The sequence below is a fragment of the Leucopleurus acutus genome, assembly GCF_964270905.1.
Source record: "Leucopleurus acutus genome assembly, chromosome: 20".
In the NCBI taxonomy this organism is placed as follows: domain Eukaryota; kingdom Metazoa; phylum Chordata; class Mammalia; order Artiodactyla; family Delphinidae; genus Leucopleurus; species Leucopleurus acutus.
This window is the reverse complement of record NC_139162.1, coordinates 19,166,578-19,189,870: the sequence shown is the minus strand read 5'-3', so window position 1 is coordinate 19,189,870 and position 23,293 is coordinate 19,166,578. Positions and strand designations below refer to the sequence as shown.

The 23,293-nt window shown below is 39.4% G+C and overlaps 1 protein-coding gene across 1 annotated transcript in view; it reads left to right on the top strand.

Annotated features, from left to right (window-relative positions):
- Window positions 1-22,803, top strand: part of LRRC36 (leucine rich repeat containing 36) — a gene marked incomplete at its 5' end in the record, with an annotated part of 45,341 nt that extends 22,538 nt beyond the window's left edge. The window contains 9 exons of the mRNA XM_082863403.1: window positions 2,586-2,713; window positions 4,720-4,765; window positions 8,908-9,348; window positions 12,221-12,510; window positions 16,068-16,233; window positions 17,473-17,618; window positions 18,412-18,535; window positions 21,102-21,216; window positions 22,506-22,803. Of these exons, the coding sequence (XP_082719529.1) occupies window positions 2,586-2,713; window positions 4,720-4,765; window positions 8,908-9,348; window positions 12,221-12,510; window positions 16,068-16,233; window positions 17,473-17,618; window positions 18,412-18,535; window positions 21,102-21,216; window positions 22,506-22,677 (1,628 nt within the window). The 3' untranslated portion in view covers window positions 22,678-22,803. The remainder of the gene's footprint in view (window positions 1-2,585; window positions 2,714-4,719; window positions 4,766-8,907; window positions 9,349-12,220; window positions 12,511-16,067; window positions 16,234-17,472; window positions 17,619-18,411; window positions 18,536-21,101; window positions 21,217-22,505) is intronic.
- Window positions 22,804-23,293: the final 490 nt, after the last annotated feature.

Genomic DNA, 23,293 nt, shown 5'->3' with positions numbered 1-23,293 from the left:
ACCACAAGGAAGATACCATTTCACACCCACTAGGATGGCTAGAATCAAAAGGACAGATAACAAGTGACAGCAAAGATGTGGAAAAATTGGAACCCTCATACATTTCTGGTGGGAAAGGAAAATGGTATAGCTTCTTTGGAAAACAATTTAGAAGTTCCTCAAAAAGTTAGAGTTACCATTTGACCCAGCAATTCCACTCCTAGATGTATACCCAAGAGAAATGAAAACATATGTCCACACAAAGACTTGTACAGGAATGAAATCAGCATTATCCATAATAGCTGAAAAGTCTATCAACTGATGAATGGAGAAACAAAATAATGGCATATCCATATAAGGCATATTTTGCAGCCTAAAAATGATTGAAGTACTGATACATGCTACAATATTTATCTTGAAAGCATCATGCTACTTGACAGAAACCAGATACAAAAGGTCAAACATATTATTCCATCTACATGAAATGTCCAGAATAAGCAAATCCTATTTGATGTTTGCTAGGGGCTGGTGGGGAGGAGAGAATTGAGAGTGACAGTTAATTTGGTTTGTTTTGGGGTGATGAAAGTGAAGGTGGTGATGGTTGTACAACTTTGTGAATACAGTAAAAATCACTGAATTGTATTCTGTAAAAGGGTGACTTACATGGCATGTACATTATACCTCAATTAAAATAAAGATTCCCCCCACCAAAAAAAGTGATTCTATAAAATTTGATAATTGATTGACATTTGAGATGAGAGAGAGAACATCAAAGAACAAGTTTCTATCTTGAGGGATTGGGTGAATAGGAATGCCAGTATTAAGATGAGGGTTAGGGATGGAGGTGAGGACCATCAGCAGAAGTAGGCCTGGAAGTGAAGATTATGAGTTCGATTTAGAAAATAATTGGGAATTCTCTGGTGGTCCAGTGGTTAGGACTCAGCACTTTCACTGCTGGGCCCAGATTCAGCCCCTGGTCGGGGAATTAAAATCCCACACACACACAAAAAGAAAATACTGACTTTTTAGTTGTCTATAGGGCACACTTTGGGGGGCAGTTCAAAAAACTTAAGTCCGGACATGAAACGACAGATCAGAGTTAAGAGATTTAGATTTAAGGTCAACCAGATTTGGGAGATAGCTGACACCAAAGAGAAGGTATGATAGCATCCAGCAAAGAGTTTGGACCTTGGGGGATGTGTTTGAACCAAGAGGTAGGTTGAAAGAAAAAGAACCTGTGAATCTAAAAAAGAGCATTAGCAGGGTAGAACAAAAACCAGGATGGAGCTGGGTCTTGGACACCTGGGAAGTTTGTGTTGTTCTGTAGGAAAGGGTTAAGAGGAGCCTTGAACCCAAAGTCACAGCTTACTAACCATTCTAATTTTCTACTAAGAATCAGGTTAAAATCAGCAATTTCTGCTTCACCTTGGTTTTTTTTTTCCCTGTGTTGCTACTGCAAAGGAACCACAGAACATAAACTTTTGACAGCTTATGTCACTTTGAGAAATACAGTTCTGTCAAGTACAAGGGTGGAAGAACATCTTGTATTGAAGTAGTAGGACATTTCATTCCCAAAAGGCAACTCAGAAATAAGAAGCATTTTAGAGCTCCAAATGGACTAAAGGGCTGGATTTTTAAAAGGCTGGCTTTATTCTCACTCTGTATTCTCAGTTGCCCTGCCTTATAGTAGCTTTCTGTTGCCAGAGCCTAAACATGGGAACTAGCAGAAGAGCACACTGTTTGACTAAGGCCCAGACTTTGGAAACTATCTTAATTCTTATCCAATCCTACTAGAGAAAAAAACCTCCCTAAACAGAAACCTCTTATTTTCATCCGTGGGTCCCCCAGAAGACCCCAAATCCCAGAATTCTGCAATTAATAAATATTGATCAAGGATATGCAAAAACTTTTGTACAAGTGTTACAATCTAATAGAAATCCTAACAAACTCTTTTTGAGGTGGCCAGGATAGGATACAGTTTTTGTTTGTTTTTCCTTTCTATTTTTAAAGTTGTTTCTCTAATGGTAGGCAAAAATACTGGGAAACCTAAGGATTTGGCATTCGTTTCTATGAAATAGGTCCTGATTAGTCTTTTTCTTTGAACAAATGAGGAAATCAAGGCAGAAAGAAGCTGGTTTGAAATGATGAAGCTGATTTAAAATGACAAATCATTGCAGACTGTTGATTAAAGCCCTGGAGATGCCTGATGTCAGGAGTCTATCTCCAGCCATCTCCCCCTGTAGCTGGAGATTGTTGAATTGGTGTCAAAGTTTATTATATATTCACTTCAGAAGTATGCAAAATATTTGCCGCCTTCTTAATTTCTCTTGAGCATTTCATAATTTATGAAGCCATTTCATATCCATTGTCTTGTTTTAACCTCACCTCAACTCTAAGAGATAGGAAATTTAGATTTTATCATCACTGTTTTACAAGTGGAGAGATTGAGAGAGGTTAAGCAGTTTGTCCAAGTTCACGTGGTCTCCAAGTAGTGGCACCAGGACTAACTCTCAATCTTGTGACTTCTCTTCTAGTATCTTTCCATATGACATGTTGCCTTTAAAGTCTGGTCAGTGCTTCATTGTATGCCTTTTCTTTTGACACAGGCTCAAACAAAGGACTTTTTATTCCCTTCCCAAACTGGGAAATAAAGGATTCCCCAACAAGTACTTCTGTAACCCAGGACAATGGTTTACCAGATCAGAAATTAGACACTTTGCCACTGGGGACACAGGTAATGTACTCACTTTCCTGCTGATCTGTTGACTAATCAATGATTAATGCTAATAATCCAGTGGACTCTCAATTATTGTGAAGGTCTAAGAGGACTTTTTAAAATTAATTTTTATTGGAGTGTAGTTGATTTACAATGTTGTGTTAGTTTCTGCTGTACAGCAAAGTGAATCAGTTATACATATACATATATCCACTCTTTTTTAGATTCTTTTCCTGATAGGTCATTACAGAGTATTGAGTAGAGTTCCCTGTGCTATACAGCAGGTTCTTATTAGTTATCTGTTTTATGTATAGTAGTGTGTATATGTCAATCCCAATCTCCCAATTTATCCCTCTCCCCTTCCCCCTTGGTAACCATTAAGTTTGTTTTCTACATCTGTGACTCTAGTTCTGTTTTGTAAATAAGTTCATTTGTATCATTTTTTAAGACTCCACATATAAGCTATATATGATATTGTCTTTCTCTGTCTGACTTAAGAGGACTTTTTTGATGAAGGCATGTTAGACACTTTAAAAGGAAAGCACAAGACAGGATGCAAAGGGCCTTCTCCATTAATTTCAATCTCCCCTTTCCCTCTCCCCCAGTACCTGATCAGATGTAGTATATTTTTACATATAACTTTAGCACATTTTATGCCAGGCATTTTGGCACTCAAACAGGGATACAACTGTTACAGGTTTTGTCTGGTTTTCAGTTTTCTCCTCTCTACCCAATGTCTCCATTTCCTGTTACCTGGCTTCTTTACATTTTCTACCTCTGGCTTTTAATTACTGGATCTTAACATCTCAGGGGTGGCTCTCCCAACACTGCCTCTTCATTGAAGCACAAAAAAAAGAAAAGTTAAGCAGTAAAGATGGCATAGAAGTTGTGGGCAATGAAGAGGTAGAGATCATGCAAGATGAGGGAAGAATTAAAAATAAGTTTTTAGAGAAAAAAATTGGTGGGAGTCCATTACTTATTTATATGAATGAATATGATGCAGGAAGCAGAATTGACTACTTCAACTTCTCCTTTTGTCTGCATTTCTATTGATAAATTATGAGCAATAAGTTTGCTTAAAATAGCCAGAAGGAGAAAGAAGAGAAGGAAAGACTCTGATTAATCCACAGTTTGGATAATCAACACTGTACAAAGAAAAAGATAGTAAGATTTCAGGTTGAATTTATAATACCTTCATTTTATAAAAGGACAGATTAACATTTAGTTGGTTTCTTTGTTTTTGGAGATTCTACTTGGGTAATTTAGAAACTATTTCAATTACCATTTTTTTAAAAATTTGGTATTCTTTTAAAGGAAATGGAGACAAAATATACTATAATCTACAGTTAACATTAAATAGCACTTTTTAGATTAAAAACTTTGAAATTACTTCTTGAAGTGCGAGAGAAGAAGAAATTGAATAGCCTACTCTATGTCCTCTTAGTTTAAGAAATAGGAAGTAAGATTTCTTTCTCTGCATAACTACCAAAAAGATGCTGAATACTTGAAGATGATTTTGTAAAAAGCAAACTCTAGAAAGCTTTCTACTTTGTATCAATCCTTGCTTAATTATGCCTTAGATTAATTTTCAGCCTATTAAAAAGTCTCAGTAGCTCCCATGGTTGATACTCAGCTTTACTAGAGTTAAAATAAGTATGGGAGTTCTTCAAGCAGAAATAAGTTGGAAAAGGTGGTAGCATCTAACTTCTATGCTGAGTTATCTAAAGCAGAGAAAATACAATATTTCACTGTTTGGTATGTCCTTTACCATCTAAGGATATTTTGTCTTTTCAAGGCATCTCCTTATCTGCTCCAGAGCAACTCTAGAATCTCTTTGTATTGTGACTGTTTTAAAATAAGCTTAAATCTGGACCTTTGCTTGAAGATCTTTTTCCCTAGTTTGTAAGGATGGACTTGCTTACTAATAGGAAAGTATTCTGAACCTCCCTGTTCTAGTTAAACTCATGTCTGAATGCCCATTGACTCCCTTCTCCTAAACTTTCAAACCTTTTTTTTCGATGCAGGAAGTGGCAAGAAAGGAGATACCAAGTGAGAATCACCAGGAAGATGGTAAATATTTTGCTTACAGTATTTTTCTCCACACTAGTCAGAGAAATCTAGGTGTGATGGGATTTGGGAGAAGATGGAGATGTCTCAGTCCTGGGAGACTACGTGATGAATTCTTTTCTGCTTTCATAAGGGGCTGCCCTGGATGCTTAGTGACTTGTGAGGTCTTTCAGGTTGAAGAGTGGATATTCTGACTTCCTTTGTTCTTGACTTTTTGTATTGGCTGACTATTCCTTGTTTCTTTTACCTTTCTTGCCTTCTTTTGGATTTATTATGTTTTTTGTTTTTGTTTTTGTTTTTTTTGCGGTACGCGGGCCTCTCACTGTTGTGGCCTCTCCTGTTGCGGAGCACAGGCTCCGGACGCGCAGGATCAGTGGCCATGGCTCACAGGCCCAGCCGCTCCGCGGCATGTGGGATCTTCCCGGACCGGGTCACGAACCCGCGTCCCCTGCATCGGCAGGCGGACTCTCAACCACTGCGCCACCAGGGAAGCCCTATTATGTTTTTATTCATCCATTTTTTTCTTTCTGCTAGTTTACAAGTTACACACTGTTTCTATGCTTTTGGTATTATTCCCAAAACTATAATATGTGTCCTTAACTTATTCAACTTTAAAATTAATCAGTACTTTAACTCTTCTCTTGTATAATTCAAAGACCTTAAAGTAATTTACTCCTTTTAATCCCTCCTGATTTATGTATTATTATTATTATAGATTTTAATTCTCTATATTTTTAAAATTCACAAGATACTATTTTTATAAAGTCATTGTTCATTTAAATTTATCCATGTATTTACCACTTTGCTCTTTTTTTTTTATTTTAATTTTTTGGCCACACCACGCGGCATGTGGGATCTTAGTTCCCTGACCAGGGATCAAACCTGCACTCCCTGTATTGGAAGCATGGATTCTAAACCACTGGACTGCCAGGGCAGTCCCTTTACAGTCCCTTTACATCTCTTTTTTTTTAATCCCAGACTTCACTTCTGAGATGGTTTTCCTCTAGCTTATAGTACATCTTTTAGAATTTTCTTTAGTGTGGATCTACTCGTGATGAATTCTTTCAGTTTTTGTCTGAAAATGCCCCAATTTCACTATCATTCTTAAAGGGTATTTTGGCTGGGTATAAGTTTCTTTCTTTTTTTTTTTTTTATTACTTTTGACTGTGTTGGGTCTTTGTTTCTGTGCGAGGGCTTTCTCTAGTTGCAGCGAGCGGGGGCCACTCATCATCACAGTGCGTGGGCCTCTCACTATCGCGGCCTCTCTTGTTGCGGAGCACAGGCTCCAGACGCGCAGGCTCAGTAGTTGTGGCTCATGGGCCTAGTTGCTCCACCGCATGTAGGATCTTCCCAGACCAGGGCTCGAACCCGTGTCCCCTGCATTGGCAAGCAGATTCTCAACCACTGCGCCACCAGGGAAGCCCTGGGTATAAGTTTCTATGTTGGCAGTTATTTCTTTCAGAATATTGAAGGTAGTCCACTGTATTCTATCTTTTGTAGTTGCTTTTGAGAAGTCAGCTAGAACAGGGGTCCCCCCCACCCCCATCCCTGGGCCTGCACAGCAGGAGGTGAGCGACGGGCGAGCGAGCAAAGCTTCATCTACCGCTCCCCATCGCTCCCCATTGCTTGCATTACCAGCTGAACCATCGCTTGCATCACTGGCTGAACCATCACTTGCATCACCACCTGAAACACCCCAACGCCCCCGACCAGGTCCATGGAAAAATTGTCTCCCACGAAAACCGGTCCCTGGTGCCAAAAAGGTTGGGGACCACTGAGCTAGAAATTTGTCACTCCTGCAAGGATAATCTGTCTTATATTTCCTCTGGCTGCTTTTAAGATTTTCCAATTGTCTTTGATTTTCTGCCTTTCACTATGGTGTGTGGACTTCTTTTTGTTTATCCTGTTTGGTATTTATTACACTTGAATTTGTGAATTCTGTCTCATTATTTCTGTAAAGTGCTTCAAAATTATTTATGTCCCATTTTTTCTATCTTGTCCTTCTGGGACTCTTGATTAAGTAAATGTATGTCCTCTTTCACTTTGTCCTCTTTGTCTCTTACTCTTTTATTTTTTATTTTTTTTTGTTTGTTTGTTTTTTGTTTTTGCGGTACGCGGGCCTCTCACTGTCGTGGCCTCTCCCTTCGCGGGGCACAGGCTCCGGACGCGCAGCCTCAGCGGCCATGGCCCACGGGCCCAGCCGCGGGGCATGTGGGATCGTCCCAGACCGGGGCACGAACCCATGTCCCCTGCATCGGCAGGCGGACTCTCAACCACTGCGCCACCAGGGAAGCCCACTCTTTTATATTTTTTATCTTTCTTTGGTTTGATCCGCATTCTGGATAACTCCTTCTGACCCATATTTAAATTCACTAACATTCTTTTCAGCTGTGTCTAATCTGTTGTTAAGCTTGTCTTCTGAATTCTTAATCTCAGTAGTTTATTTTGAGTTTTATAAATTCGATTTGGTTCTTTTTCAAATCTGCTGGGTCACTTTTTTGGCGGCACAGGCTTCGGACGCGCAGGCCCAGCGGCCACGGCCCACGGGCCCAGCCGCTCCGCGGCATGAGGGATCCTCCCGGACCGGGGCACAAACCCTCATCCCCTGCATTGGCAGGCGGACCCCCAACCACTGCGCCAGCAGGGAAGCCCACCCAGCTGTTTTATATATCTTTAAACATAGTAAAAATAGCCATTTTATAGGCTGCATCTGTTAATTCCAATTTTTGTGCATGTTGTCTGGTTTTTCTACTCATTCTCACTTGTGTTGTCTTATTTCCTTTTTTGTTTTGGCTACTTGCTGGCTATTGTATTTTAAAAACTATTTGCAGGAATGATTTAAAGTCTTACATGAAGATATCTTTTCCAGATCAGATTTTCATTTGCTTCTACCAGTTGCCTGGGGAACTATCGGCCTGGAATCACCTTAATCCAAGCTTAAGGCTTGAGGTTCCCTGGACCACCCAGATGATGCAAACCTGGATTACCAGTGTACAAGGGCTGGTTTATTTCCAGTTTACCTTTACTTTGAAGATTGTATCCTGATTAGGATTCCATATTAATGTGGGGAGTGGGTGAGGGGGTGGTTTCTCCTACTCCTTACCTTGGATGGATCCTGAACTTGGACTTCTGTACCTTTCACTCTAAAGCGCCTTAGGGTAAAAGTCACTTTAAGTGCTAGATTCACCTATATGAGTTATTGCTGTTTTCTAGATTTTGGCCTAGAGATTCCTCACTAGCTTATTAGCTCTTTGATGCTTTTAAGAATGTATATCATCCCACTTTTTAAATATCTTCAACAGGAGGGATAGTCTGAATTATCTAATCTCATTACTTGTTCTTAGATTCTTTTTCTTACATAAAGATATTGTTCTATAACCTTTCCCCTACTGTATAGACTGGCCCTTGGTAAAAATGTTGATATTCTTAAAGGTTCTGTAGAGATAGAAGGTACTTGTTTCCACTTTTTTAAAGTTAATGTGACTAACTCAGGAAGGCCTTCAAGCGTATGAATCTGAAAGCCCCAAGGAGCACAAAGACTTCTCTTTTTGTCTGATACTCTACTTGCCCTACTCTGAGGCTTTTTGGAGATGACAGATACACCTGTCTGAGAGAAATACTTTATAGCTGGATTAGGGATTTTCATAGGTTTTGCATTTCCTGCCATTTAATTGGCTTAGGATAGTGGTTCCCAATGTGTGAACCTAGATCCTCTGGGTAGAGGTTAGGGGTAGGAGTGAGCTTAGCTTTATTGTGAGGCGTCTATGAAATCATAGACCTACCAACTATTGTCTGAATACCTAAGATCACAACTTTTGTCATGTGGGAGTGCACCAAAATAGTAGAAATCGTATATAGAAAACTCTGACACTACAGTTTTAGAAGGAAATTCCTACAGGATTAGGTTGACATGAAATTTGTCTCCAGAATGTTACAGATTCTTTACTGTCTACACAATGTCCAACATGTTTTGTTTTTCCATGTAGGAATCCTTTTATCACTTTATGCTACCATTTATAAAAATTATAAACCATCTCTTCCTGAGAACTTTTTTTTGGTAGACAGAGGTATATCCAGTGAACAAGGATACCCTAAGAAGAATTCTCATTGTCTTTTGTTTTTTTTTCCCCCTTGGTGATGGTTAGAATTCAGACGCTACTTGCCTCATCAATCCACAGTTCGAACCCCAGAGAAGATGGCTAGAGAAGGGTACCGAATATCTTTTTTGGACAACAAGTCTTCAGGTTCTTCTCCAGAAAAGGATTTGATACCAAAACCTGATACTTATCAGCTTACCCATGACGCCTCATTGGGTAAACGCCTGGATGTGGGTGATTCTAGACAGATTCATCCCTATCAGTTACCTTCAGATGCTGGTCTAGAAAATTATGATAGTCATTATTCTCAAAATCCATCCCTGCATGGAAGTCTTGGTAAAAGGCCTCAGACAAGCAGGAACTACCGAGAATATAGCACAAAACCTTCAAATAACATGAAGGCCACCACATCCCATTCCTGCGGAGACTTACCGACTTCTCTGTCAAACCCTGACTCCAGCACTGGAAGGCTTTTGAAACTTAGTTCAGGTAATAGCTTCCTGTTAGTTTATAGACCTCTTTCATAGGCATGAAGATTGAAGTATAACTGGAAATTTTGGAATTAATATTTCTTAGATTGGGGAATTCCCTGGCAGTCCAGTGGTTAGGACTCTGTACTTTCACTGCCTAGGGCGTGGGTTCAATCCCTGGTTGGGGAACTAAGATCCTGCAAGCTGAAAACAAATAAATAAATAAATAAAGTCACCAGTGGTCCATAGAGCCTTGAGAAATCTGCAGGGTATGTGTTTAACATGATAGATATATTAGAGAAAATTTATAGACAATTTACAGAAATGCAGATTCATAACTATATGTTATTTTAGTTAAATATTGATAGCATCCTGGGACATATTTTTAGTTACATCTAGTCTTCTCTGGCCACAAGCACTTCTATTCTGAGTTACTTTTTCAGAAAAAGCTAGTTTAAGGGTAAGAGACCACTCCTTAGTTATTTATTTATTCAACAAAATGTATTGAATACCCACTATGTGCCAGATACTATTCTATCTCTGCAGATAAAGTAGCAAACAAAAATAAACATAAAATATATGTCAGGTTATGGTAAGTGTTGTGAAGGAAAGTAACATAAGGGTATTAGAGAGTAATATGGAGGAGGTGATGTTTTAGATAGAATGGTCAGGGTAAGCTTCTCAGGTGAGATATCATAAAAGTAGAGACTTGAATGAAGTGAGAGTGTGAGCCATGTGGATAACTGGGGGGAGAAATTTTAGACAGTGGAAATAGTAAGTGCAAAGTTCCTGAGGCTGGAACATGCTTGGCATGTTCAAGAAACAATGAGGAGGCCAGGGCTGCTGCTGCAGAGTGAGCCAGGTAAAGAGTATAGATGAAGTCAGATAGCCAGACATTTATTCTGGGTGAGATCAGAAGCTGTTGGAGAGTTTGTAGCAGAGGAGTGACATGATCTAACTTAAGAATTACTCTGGCTGCTGAGTTGAGAATAGACAATGGAGAGCAAGGATAGAAGTTTTTAAAATTAACAGATTAGAATCTGGATAAGAGATGATGGTAGCTTGAACTAGAGAGATAGCAGTGTAGGTGGTGAGAAATAGATTCTGAATATGTTCTGAAGATAACACTCCATGATTTGTTGGTGGATTGAGGATGAAGTGTGAGAGAAGGAAGGTTAAGGATAACTCCTAGGTTTCAAGTCTGAATAACTGGAAGAATGGAGTTACCATTTTACTCAGATGGAAAAGAGTGTGAGGAACAGGTTTTAGGATGGATACCAAGAGTTGGTCTTTGTCAGCTTAAGTTTGAGGTGCCTATTAAAACTTCTCAGAGATGCCAATTTGATAAGTAGACATATTAGTCTGGAGTTCAGGGAAGAAGGTGGGGCTGGGAATTAAGTGTGTGGATGGCATTAAAACAGACTAGATGAGATCTCCCCAAGGGAGTGAATATAGATAGAAAAGATATCTGAGGACTAATCTGAGTCCTCCAACAATTAGAAATCTCGTAGATAAAGAGAAACCATCATGGAGAGCAAGAAAGAGGCAGCTACTAAGGTAGGAGAAAAAAAAAAAGCCAAGAGGGAGTGGTATTCTGGAAGCCAAGTGAAGAATATGTTTCAAGAAGGAAGGAGTTATAAATATAGTGTCAGATGTCCTTAATAGATGTCTTTAACACTTCTGGGACTGAGAAATGATCATGGTATTTGGCAACGCATTAGTGAGCAGCTTCAGGAGATGCTTTGTTAATAAAAGCCTTGTTGAGGTGAGTTCAAGAAAGAATCAAAGGAGAAGCGGTAGAGTTACCGAGTATATATGACCCCTTCAAGGAGCTTTGCAGTGAAGGGGAGCAAAGACATGGAAATGTAGCTGGAAGGGGGATGGAATCGAGATCATGGTGGAAATGATCCAGTAGAGGGAAAATTGATGATGCAGGAGAGAAAAGGGACAATTACAAGAAAAAAAATGGGGGAGTGGTCAAGAGGAGATGGAATCCAGTCCACCAGTGGAGAGGTTGGCCTTGGATAGAAGCACAGATAGTTCATCTATTACAAGAAGGAAGGGAGGGAATTTATAGACACAAATACAGATGGAATTGGTAGATTTAGTGGTTAGATCACATAGATGTTTTCTTTGATTGCCTCTCTTTCGCTCAGAGAAGTAAAGAGATCAGCAACTGAGAGTGAGGAGGGGGGAGAAGGTGTTGGAAGTTTGAGGAGAAGAGAGATGTGAAATAGTGATCTCAAAGAATAGAAGAGTAGGACTTCCCTGGTGGTCCAGTGGCTAAGACTCCTCGCTCCTAATGCACGGGGCCCAGGTTTGATCCCTGGTCAGGGAACTAGATCCCACATGCCTCAACTAAAGATCCTGCATGCTGCAACTAAGACCCAGCGCAGCCAAATAAATAAATAAATAAACATTTTAAAAAATGAGAAAAGAATTTGGAAAAGAGTAGATACATGTATATGTAAAACTGAATCACTTTGCTGTACACCTGAAACCAATATAACATTGTTAATCAACTATACTCCAATATAAATTAAAATTAAAAAAAAGAATAGAAGAGTAAATTGATTAGAGTAATGTATTAGGATAGCTGGGCCCAGTTAAGATAGTGGTTATGAATTTAAAGTGAAGATGTTGGAAAGAGATATATGTTGTTCTCCGGTCACTTCCCACTGCTCTGCTGTAGGCTTGGAGTATGTGCACAGTTGGATTTAACCAGAGTTGGGGTTTTGTCAGGTGGAGGGAGAGAGAAAGGGTCCAGAAAGTTGAGGGTATATACTAGGGAGAGATCATTATGACCCTTGGACTCCAGACAGGGTAAGGATGGAAGTAAGACATGAGAGAGTTGAAGAGCAGGTTCATCTCCTGGCCTGTTTCCTTCACAGATCTGTATGCCACAACCCATTTCAACAGCGACCCTGCTCTGCTGGTGAATGTAGAGCAAAACTTATCCACCAGCCTCGGCGATTTAACACCAGCACATGGTTCTTTCCCAAACAACACCATCCTGGGAGACTCTCTGCAGACACTGCTGTTGCCTACTGGGACTTCAGAAAACAGAGAGAGTTTGACCAAGGGGTCATTAAGCCCATCGAGAAGAGGATTCAAACGGAAAGAAAATATCCTTGATACCCTGAATCCAAAACATGGTTTCAGAGATGCTACAGGCAGCGAGGCAAGTGTTGGCTTGTTTGTGCTTGTGCAAAATCACATCAGGTCCAAGAGCAGAATGGGGTTCTGTTTTGGTGGTGGTGCTTCAGATGAAAAGAGGTAGAAATTCAAAGGGATTTTCAGAGGCCAGTGGGTAATACTGCCAGGCCAAAGCCTGTGATTCTTTTGCCCTTGGGAAGGTCATTCCCCTTCTGCAGCATTTCCTCATTTATGTCACAGGGAGCAGGGTCCCTAATCTACTTCCAGAGCATAAACATGGTGGAGAAGTACATTGATAATGAGAAGTGGTGAACAGAGTTTACCACAGGAAGGAATGCAGAAGTTGCCAGGGCCTCAGGGTTGGCTGAAGAGTGATCTCTGTAGCATTGATGTTTATAATCCTATCATGTTTACACATTTGCTTTGGCTACAAATCACTAACTTGCTTGGGATCTTTCTTCTAAAAGCATTGCTTTCCTGTCCAGGAATTTAAATTATTCCAATTTTTTCCAAGATGAATTAGATTAAGAAGATAAATTAGATTTTCCAAGGGATTTTTAGCTGAGAATGAACAACATTATCAAGAGCCATTCCCACATATACAATATAATCATTTCATAAAATTGTAGTATGATAGTTAGTGTTGTTCTTACTTAGTAACTAAGTATTGTTGCTGCCGTTGCATACATCCCTCCATGGAGAATGCCTTCTTCTCTCCTCTCATCTGTTTGAATATTAATTTTTCTCCAGGCCCTACTTCCATCATGAAGCTTTCTTCTCATTAGTTAAAAGAACTATAGCTCTTGGGGCATGCTCTTCCCTTGAACCCATAATCTTTGTCATACAAATCACTTAATCATTTACTGTCTTGTGAGAAAGCAGGGGATTTGGTCAAAAATAACTATTTCTATTCACTTATTTTTCAGTTGATGGAAATCTTTTTGCACATTGACATGGGTTTATAAGGGGGTTTTGTTGTTTCGTTGGTTGGTTTTTTTACCCTTTAAATACTTTCTATTCAGTTTTCAAAACTTTGGAGGTGGTTGTAATTTTTGTGCACCAAAGGGGGCAGTCTTGTAATACTTTTTTGACTTTTTGGTCCTTTTTTGTTTTCCATTTTCAGCCACTGATGCCTATTTTTCCAGACAAAGAGCACTGGTGTTAATGTATTTAGGGTGAAGGTACAGAAACACTTAGGATATTTGGGTGCTATATTAATAAGACGTGTTCTAGGAGATTTTTCCTCCTCTATTTCATGTGATAGGATTGTTAAAATAGCAATTAAAATCTCAATGCACTTTTCTGGACTATCTTAAAAATTCCCATTTAATTCTTCCTGTTAGATACTATATTTCTTTATATGAAAAGTTGTAAAAGACCTGTTTGAATATAAATATAAAAGAAATACACTGTTCAGTTTCTAGAAAGGTATAAATCAGAATAACATTTAAAAAGTTATAACTTGAGGATATGGGGAGGGGGAAGGGTGAGCTGTGACAAAGCGAGAGAGAGGCATGGACATATATACACTACCAAACGTAAGGTAGATAGCTAGTGGGAAGCAGCCGCATAGCACAGGAATATCAGATCGGTGCTTTGTGACCGCCTGGAGGGGTGGGATAGGGAGGGTGGGAGGGAGGGAGACACAAGAGGGAAGAGATATGGGAACATATGTATATGTATAACTGATTCACTTTGTTATAAAGCAGAAACTAACACACCATTGTAAAGCAATTATACCCTAATAAAGATGTTAAATAAATAAATAAAAGTTATAAAAAATAATCCCATATAAAAAAACCACACAAAATTAAACCAAACATGAATTTGTGAAAATTTATTTTTGACCAACTGACTTTAGAATCATAGACAAATTATAAAAATTAATTTTTAGGGCTTCCCTGGTGGCGCAGTGGTTGAGAGTCCGCCTGCCGATGCAGGGGACGCGGGTTCGTGCCCCGGTCTGGGAAGATCCCACATGCTGCGGAGCGGCTGGGCCCGTGAGCCATGGCCGCTGAGCCTGTGCGTCCGGAGCAACAGGAGAGGCCACAAGAGCGAGAGGCCCACGTACCACAAAAAAAAAAAAAAAATTTAAAAAGCCATGAGGCATGGCTTTTCAGCTTTTAATTTGCTGAAAATTAAAAGTAACAAAATTATTCCAAAGTTCATAAAAAAAAAATATCCCCCACTCTCACTGCATTGTGATAAATGAAAGAAAATACGTAAAGGCATGTATGTGTTTCTAAGTTGTTCCATGATGCGTACACAGAATTACCAATACATGAAAAACCAATGACAGTAAATATCCATTTTTGACAAGATCCTCTCAAGTGGGATTGTAGTGTAACCAGTTTTTCTATGACTTTTCTTCCTAATCAGATTGTTAACTTCTTAAGGACCTCATCTTTTACTTCTTCATATGTTCACAGTCCTTATGTAGAAATCTCCATGTACATGATCAGTGTTCAGTACAGATCTGTTGAATAAATGTTTATCCCATTTGTAATGCTTTTCCTTATTAATTATAGACCATCTGTGTGACTCAAGTCATAGGTATCACTGTCTGGTGTTCTGCTTCACAGTTGTCATATATGACAGCATTATCTAATTAATCATCTATAGTTTTAATATCAAAAGAGCCAAAGATTGAGAAATAATTTGGCTGTTTTTAATATATTACAGCTTTCTTGAAGTCCCTTGAGACCCTACAGAAAAGATTTGTAGATTGATCTGTCCAGTAAAATTCCCAATTGTTTTTTATTCATTCAGACATGACTAAATAAATAGACATATACATCATATCTGAATGAATAAACAATTGGGAGTTTCATTGGAGAGCTCTACCTATACATCTATATACATAAGATTCTTACTGAATAAAAAGTATCTTTAGTACTGGGTCCAACAATAACATTTAACATAACATTTAAAATGTTATGGGATATTTATGTTTATTATATATTAATATACTAAATATAAGCTTATGAGTTATGACTTTTATTAAATTACTCCCCATTTTATTTTATGATATATAATACCTTAAAAAATGTTCTGCAGTTTAATCTTTCCATATTACATAACATAATACATTGAGCCATAGACATAGGTGTTAAAACATTTTTTGTTTTCTTCTAAAAATCTCTACAGAAAATTATCATAGAAGATACTGTTACCTTTGAAATTATCCTTGTATATATTATTGTATTTGCCTTAGACATTAATATTTTATTCAAATCCAAACTGAAAGATGAAACCAACTTTCTTTTTTTTCTTTTTTTAATTTAACACTTTTTTTTTTTTTTTGCGGTACGCGGGCCTTTCACTGTTGTGGCCTCTCCCATTGCGGAGCACAGGCTCCAGACGCGCAGGCTCAGCGGCCATGGCTCACGGGCCCAGCCACTCCGCAGCATGTGGGATCTTCCCGGACCAGGGCACGAACCCGCGTCCCCTGCATCGGCAGGCGGACTCTCAACCACTGCGCCACCAGGGAAGCCCAATGTTAACACTTTAAATGTCTGGATTTTTACCTCCCTTATTGCATTAGAATGACAAATGGTTGGTTTTTTTGTTTTTTTTCTTGAGCCTCTCTCTAGTGACCTGGGCAGTTTGCATGGTTTGCCAGGAAACCACAGTCCCCCAATCTCTGCCAGAGCATCCCATGTGGCCACTGTCCTCAGACAGCTCCTGGAGCTTGTGGATAAGCACTGGAACGGTTCCGGCTCCCTCCTCCTCAACAAGAAGTTTCTGGGTAAGTGAGTGCATTCTCAGTTCCTGGAGAAGGGCTCAGACCTTGCTTCTGCTTCGTGTTTCTGCTCTATGTTCTGATAAAAGCCACTCAGTCCCCTTAACTTGCAGGGAAAATTGTTCTCATGATCACTTACCAAAATTTCTCAGCCACACAGTGATTGACAAACCTGCATTTTTCTTATAATCTTCTTCTAACCTGTTGTTTGTTTGCTTGTTTGTTTTGGGCTGCACAGAACAGCTTGCAGGATCTTAATTCCCCGACCAGGGATCGAACCCCGGGCCCACTGCAGTGAAAGCACCGAGTCCTAACCACTGGACCTCTAGAGAATTCCCTTCCCTGTTTGTTTTTTATCAGCACTCTTCCCTCATGTACCAATTGTCTTGTTCCTCCTGTAAGTTTTTCTTGACAGTCTTTGAGTAATGAGATATAAAATAGAGCATGGTCATGTTAATGATTACAAAAGCATTTAATGATCCTTGGGAAAGTGCCAACAATAAATACAACAGAAATTGGGTTTGATCATTAGAGTTCTGAGATGCCTGTTGAAATATTCGATTCGAAAAATATGATTCAAAAAACTCCAGTGACTAAATGATGTGGACTCTTTTTTAGGGCTTCTTTTTTAGGAACTTGGGAGAAAACAGTTTTGCAAATATTGTCCCCATGTGTTTATTTGATGTTTAATGTAAGAAGAATTCAAGGAGCTGTTGGTGGTGGTAAAAGTTTAAGTAAAAAACTAGAAACTTTAAAGTTGTTTGGGCTTAACTTTTCTTTTTTTTATATTTCTTTTATTTATTTATTTTTGGCTGCGCTGGGTCTTCGTTGCTGTGCGCGGGCTTTCTCTAGTTGTGGTGAGTGGGGGCTACTCTTTGTTACAGTGTGAGGGCTTCTCATTGTGGTGGCTTCTCTTGTTGCGGAGCACGGGCTCTAGGCGCGCGGGCTTCAGTAGCTGTGGCTCACGGACTTAGTTGCTCCAAGGCATGTGGGATCTTCCCGGACCAGGGCTCAAACCCATGTCCCCCTGCATTGGCAGGCAGATTCTTAACCACTGCGCCACCAGGGAAGCCCATAATTTTTTATCTCCATCATGAAACATCTCTTACAGCCACTTACTAAATTCTTGAAAAAAGGGGATATTAGATTACCCTGTTTGTCCTACAGAGCTGGTAGTTATTGACCAGGAATTCTGTGCTTTAGCTTTTAAGATTGGCCCATGTGCCCAACCTGAATTTTTGGCAGGTCCTGCCCGAGATCTGCTTCTGACTTTGGTAGTCCCTGCTCCTTCTCAGCAGTGGTGTCACTCACGTCCTGAAGATACATCAAAAGCCTCCCACAAGAGGGAGATGGAACTGAAGAAGACGGGGCAGCTGGTCCCTAATGACATGGTATGCTGCTCTCAGCTTCTTTTCCTACTCTTCCTTTACTAGAAAAGGATGGGGCACAAGACTAGAACAGGTCTGTGCCATAAAGAACATCATCACCATGAGCATCTAGATGTTTCTGAACTGAAATATAGAAAAGTCAGTCTGTGCAAATCTGGAACACAAAACTTGCAGGGACAGCTTGGAGGTTTTGCAGGGATGACTCCCTAATCCTAGCCCTAATCCAAAAATTCTAAGGAAAGACTTGAAATGGAAAAAGAAAAAAGAAAAAGCCCTAGAATGAAAACATTTAGGACCATGTTCTTGAAGGTTATGGTTTGATTCAGATGAGGGAAGTTAGATGTCTCTGGGATTATCTTTCCTCCCTTCTGATGGAGAGCCCTAAACCACGGGCCATTCCTAGAGTGTTAGGCTGCTGGCTCTGGGAGGGAAAGAAGGGACTCATATTCTTAGGCTTTTTTCCCCCCTTTTCTTAACATTAGAGGATTTTCAGGCATCCAGTTTAGTTTCTAGAAACTTTAGATAGGTGACTCAGATGCTGGCCACTTGTCAAAACAACCACTTGTTCTGCAGGAGTAGTGGATAACTCACAGGAAAGATTGCAATTGCATGTGATAAATTTGTTTGCTGCACTTGAGCTATGTTTACCGATGAATTAAAATTCTAGTGAGAAAGAGAGATGCTGACCTCCATTCAGTTTATCACTAAACAGAGGAAAGATTTTTTCAGTTTTCTAAAAGCAGTCCTCAGAATTTCAGATTCTTAATGTGTTTGTATTTTGTTTTCTAATCTAAAGGAAAGTTTGAAGCAAAAACTGGTCAGAGTGCTGGAGGAAAACCTTATTTTGTCAGAAAAAATCCAGCAATTGGAGGAAGGTGCTACCACCTCGATTGTGAGTGGGCACCAGTCCCACACTTATGGTAAGTTCAGGAAAGCAATGTGTGGTGCATCCCAAGACAACCGTTTGTTTATAGATGGCCCGTTTAATAAGCTTCGTCATCCAGAGCTCACATGGCTTCCTAAATGGAAACAACCATCTAGCGTCAGAGTTGTAATGCAGGTGACTTGAGTTACCAGAGTAAAAGAGTTTACTCTTTTATCAGTGTAAAGCATTTACAAATGTGTTATTATTGTCATTATTTTTGAGAAAGACACTTGTTTTTTCTGATTATAGCAGAAGATCGTGTTCTTTACAGAAAGTTTGAAAAATATAAGGAAAATATAATCTTACTACCCAGAAATAACTACAATTAGTGTTTTTGGTATATTTTCTTTCACCATATGCCTATACATATATTTAACTCAGAATTAAAATTTGTGTCTTGATTTTTAAAAACTAATTTATGTACAACAAAATACACACATTTTAAGTTTGATGAGTTTTGACAGATATATATATTCATTTAACTCCATCCCAGTCAAAATACAGAACACTTCTGTACTCTAGAAGGTTTGACCCTTGTGCACTCAGTTCCCGCTACTCTCTACCCTAGGCAATTGATTTCTACAACCTAATGTTATTAATTTAATAGCACAGGCATTTCCTATAATGTTACACGAATATACCATATTTCTCTATTCAGTCCTCTATATAGTTGTTTTTAATGTTAGCTATTATAAATAAAGCTGCCACTTTTATATTATAAATAATTCTAATTCTAAGAATTTCCAAACATTCGAAAGACCTGAAATAGAAGAAAAGACCCTAGAGTCAAAATGCTTCTCTAAGATTCTCTTTCTTCTCTTCTGATGGAGCTAAGAGTCCTAATATTTATGCTGTGATAAATAATGCAGCTATTAATATCTGTGTATATAAATCTTTGTGTACATTTTAGACTATTTTCCTAGCAGACATTCCTAAAAGTAGAATTAGTAGGTCAAAAGATGTGGACATTTTTGAGGTTTACACACATCATGAGGTTACACACATCATTCCCAAGAAAGATGGTTTCAGTTTACACTCATATCGGCAGTAAGTATGTATTTGAATGCCTTTTCATTTCACCCTTGCCAACACTGGGTATTATATTTTTTTTCCATTATGATAAGTGAAAAATAATATCCCATTGAATTCTTGATTTGTACTACTTTATTATTAGTATAGTTTAGGTATATAAAGTCTACCTCGACTTTAAGCTTCTAGCTCAGCACCCACAAACAAACATTATGGGTATTTGGATTTTGATTTGGAAATCAGCATTGAATTTCCAGAGTTGAATCTCATCACTATCTGATATTCATAAGCCTGAATAATCAAGACATCATTCTCCACTTACCTGCACTGAAAATAAATAGGTGTTTATTCACTAGATACCTACTTTCTTTTTTTTTAAATAAATTTATTTATTTATTTTTGGCTGCGTTGGGTGTCCGTTGCTGCGCGCGGGCTTTTCTCTAGTTGCGGCAAGCGGGGGCTACTTTTCGTTGAGGCGTGCGGACTTATCATTGCAGTGGCTTCTCATGTTGCGCAACACGGGCTCTAGGCACGCAGGCTTCAGTAGTTGTGGCTCGCAGGCTCTAGAGCACAGGCTCAGTAGCTGTGGCGCACGGACTTAGTTGCTCCGTGGCATGTGGGATCTTCCCAGACCAGGGCTCAAACCCATGTCCCCTGCATTGACAGGCGGGTTCTTAACCACTGCGCCACCAGGGAAGCCCTAGATACCTATTTTCAATCAGCCATGAGACCCAGTTCTCTATTTTGGATTACTGGTGATAAATACAGCTGTTGCAGCCCTGATTTCCACCTTCCAGAACCTTGCTACTCAAAATGTGAGCCACACATCGCAACATTAGCATCACCTGGGAGCTTGTTAGACCTATAGAACATCTGGCCTCACCTCAGACCTACTGAATTAGAATCTGTTTTCTAAAAAGATTCCCAGGTGATCTGTAAGTGTATTAAAGTTTAAGTACTGTTCTAGAAGACTGACTTGCTTAGGACCAGAGTTCCTGTGCTTTTACCTACCTTATTATTGCAGGCAGTGGCAACATATTTGAAAAGCTAGATATGCCTTGGACACAAATCCAGTTTCTGAAAGCACTCATTGAGCTACTGTCATGTGCCTGACACAGTTCTAGATGTTTTCACATATTCCGTACAGAGTGAAGGACATACATTCATGAACTAAAATGGAGAATACAAGGAGACCAAATATGTGTTGACTGTCTATGCTATGTGAGCACAGATGTCTCACTGACTCCTTATAACAGTGCTACCCGGCAGGGTTACTAGCTCTAGTGAAACTCACCAAAATGAACTAACGTGCAAGATTAAGTGGTTGAATTTTAATTCAGATATGTCTGTTGCGAAACCCTATATTCTTGCCACTATATCTGCTGTTTCCAAGGGAGGGAATGATGAATGGAGGGTGGAGGTGGGTGCAGTGGGGCCCCCAACTCTTCAAGATGTCTCCCTGATCACTCAAGCTCTGCTCAAAGACTAGCCGCTTGGAATCCTCTCACCCCTGGCTACTGTAACCTTTGTAGATGATCTTCTGCACAAAAACCAACAGCTGAACATGCAGGTGGCTTGCCTGAACCAGGAGCTTGCCCAGCTGAAAAAGCTGGAGGAGATAGTGGCCCTTCTCCACGAAAGTCAGAGGTAGGACTGGGTCCATCTAGCTGACTTCTGGAAGCAGATATTTACTTTCCTTTATCTCCTTTGTTTTACTTGGCAAGTTAATATCTATATACTTTTCAAATTAACTCTATTCTGTGTGCAAACCACCTGTATCCAGGCCAGTTTGCTCAGGGATCAAAATACTGCTTTCCAGAGCACACCAGTTTCTGATTCAGCAGATCTGGGTTGGGAACTGAGAATTTGCATTTCTAGTAAGTTTCCAGGTGATGCTCTTGCTTCTGGCCTAGGGACCACACTTTGAGAACATTAAGATACATATCTTTAGTGATGCTATATTTTAGAGTAACTTGAAATAATTCTTCTGTGTGTTGTTAAACCATCAATTCAATATACAGGTTCAATTCATTTCATTTTGTTTGATTCATAGGGAATATTTTTATTATTTTGATTTAATCTTGTGTATAATTAATGTAAAACTTACATGGTCCCAAAGTCAGATCCACAAAATCAGATAAATTCAGACAAATCTAGCTTCCTTACCTGTCTCCTCTATCCTTTCCTTCCTTCCCACTAGCCTTCCATTGCAGGTGTGGGTGTGTATTTGTGTTCCCCCTCTATTATATAAAAAGAGGCATAATGTTGCTTTAACATTTTATCTAGAAATCATTTCACAGTGGTGTATAGAGTTAGTTCTCACTCTTTTTATACATGCATAGGACTCCACTGTGTGTGTATTTAATTAGTCCTCTACTGATGGACATTACAGTATCTTGCTGTTGCAGATAGTGTTGCAGTGAATAGCATTGTGCATGCATCTTTTTTGGTGGGGAGGGACAGTCTCTAATAGCTTCCAACATTACATGGTAATACAGAGTCCAAGAATACAGTCATGACTAGCACCATGAGTTTAATTGCAGAGGCAGGATAGATTAGAAGAAGTAGAAATTAAGATTTGGGGATAGAAATTGGAGGTCTGGTCAGGTGCTAGTCTCCCCGTGCGTCTACTTACTTCATCATGAAAGTGCTTTGGAAAGATCAGAACAATCACTATACAAAATGTGAACTATGTTATTGCTACAGTCAGTCTGGAACGTAAACAGAACTGCAATGAATAAATAAACTGTCTGCCTGCTTTTAAAATAACCAACTCATAAATCAGACAGTTCTTTCTATTTAAAGATGTTACTTCATTTTACATTTATTTTTTAATTTTTATTTTTTTACATTTATCTTTAGCAAACATTTCAGGTCAGAATGGCAACTACTTTGCTTTTATGACTTCATGACTGTCTTTTTCCCCCATGCCTCAGATCCCTGGTGGTAACTAATGAGTATCTGCTGCAGCAGCTGACTAAAGAGCAAAAAGGTTATTCTGGGAAAGCACTCCTGCCTCCTGAGAAGAGTCATCATTTGGGGAGATCATCGCCCTTTGGGAAAAGCACTCTGTCTTCCTCCTCACCAGTGGCACATGATACGGGTTAGTATCTAATACAGAGTGTTTCAGACTCTGTCCCAGAGCCTAGTCTATGGAGCTAGCACTGCACACCTTTTTTGCAGCTTCCCTTTCAGCCCCAGGGGGCTCTCAGTGTCATTGCCACTAGTATGGTGGTATTCACTCACAAGATTAAGAAAAAAATCTTATTTTAATTAGACTATGTTGGTCCTTTTTATTTCTTTTTATCTCCTCCCATCAAGTCGTTCTTTCCTTCTGCCCACATAAATAGTTGGCACTTAGTCCTAGGCATCACATCACATAGAAACGTTTGGCTGAAAATGTCAAAAAGAAAAGAACACTAGACATTTTTCCCAAGTGTCAGTTGAAACTGTGTAGTAGGAAGTTTAAAAAGAATATCCATGGCCAGGTATGTTTTGTGTTAGCAGAAATTTTGGAGAACCTCTATTGATCAGTTCATCAAACGTGTTTTGGGTTTTCTCCCACCATAGTGAAAAGGTGACAAGGTCCGGTGTCTTCCTGGAGCAGCCAAGGGTTTAGTTGTGTGATGGAGCTCAAAGCTTGCCATTGGTACCAAACAGGCCTAAATAAAAGCCTAGAGAGATCCTGGAAAGACAGACAGAGTAGGTAATTCCTACTCTGGAG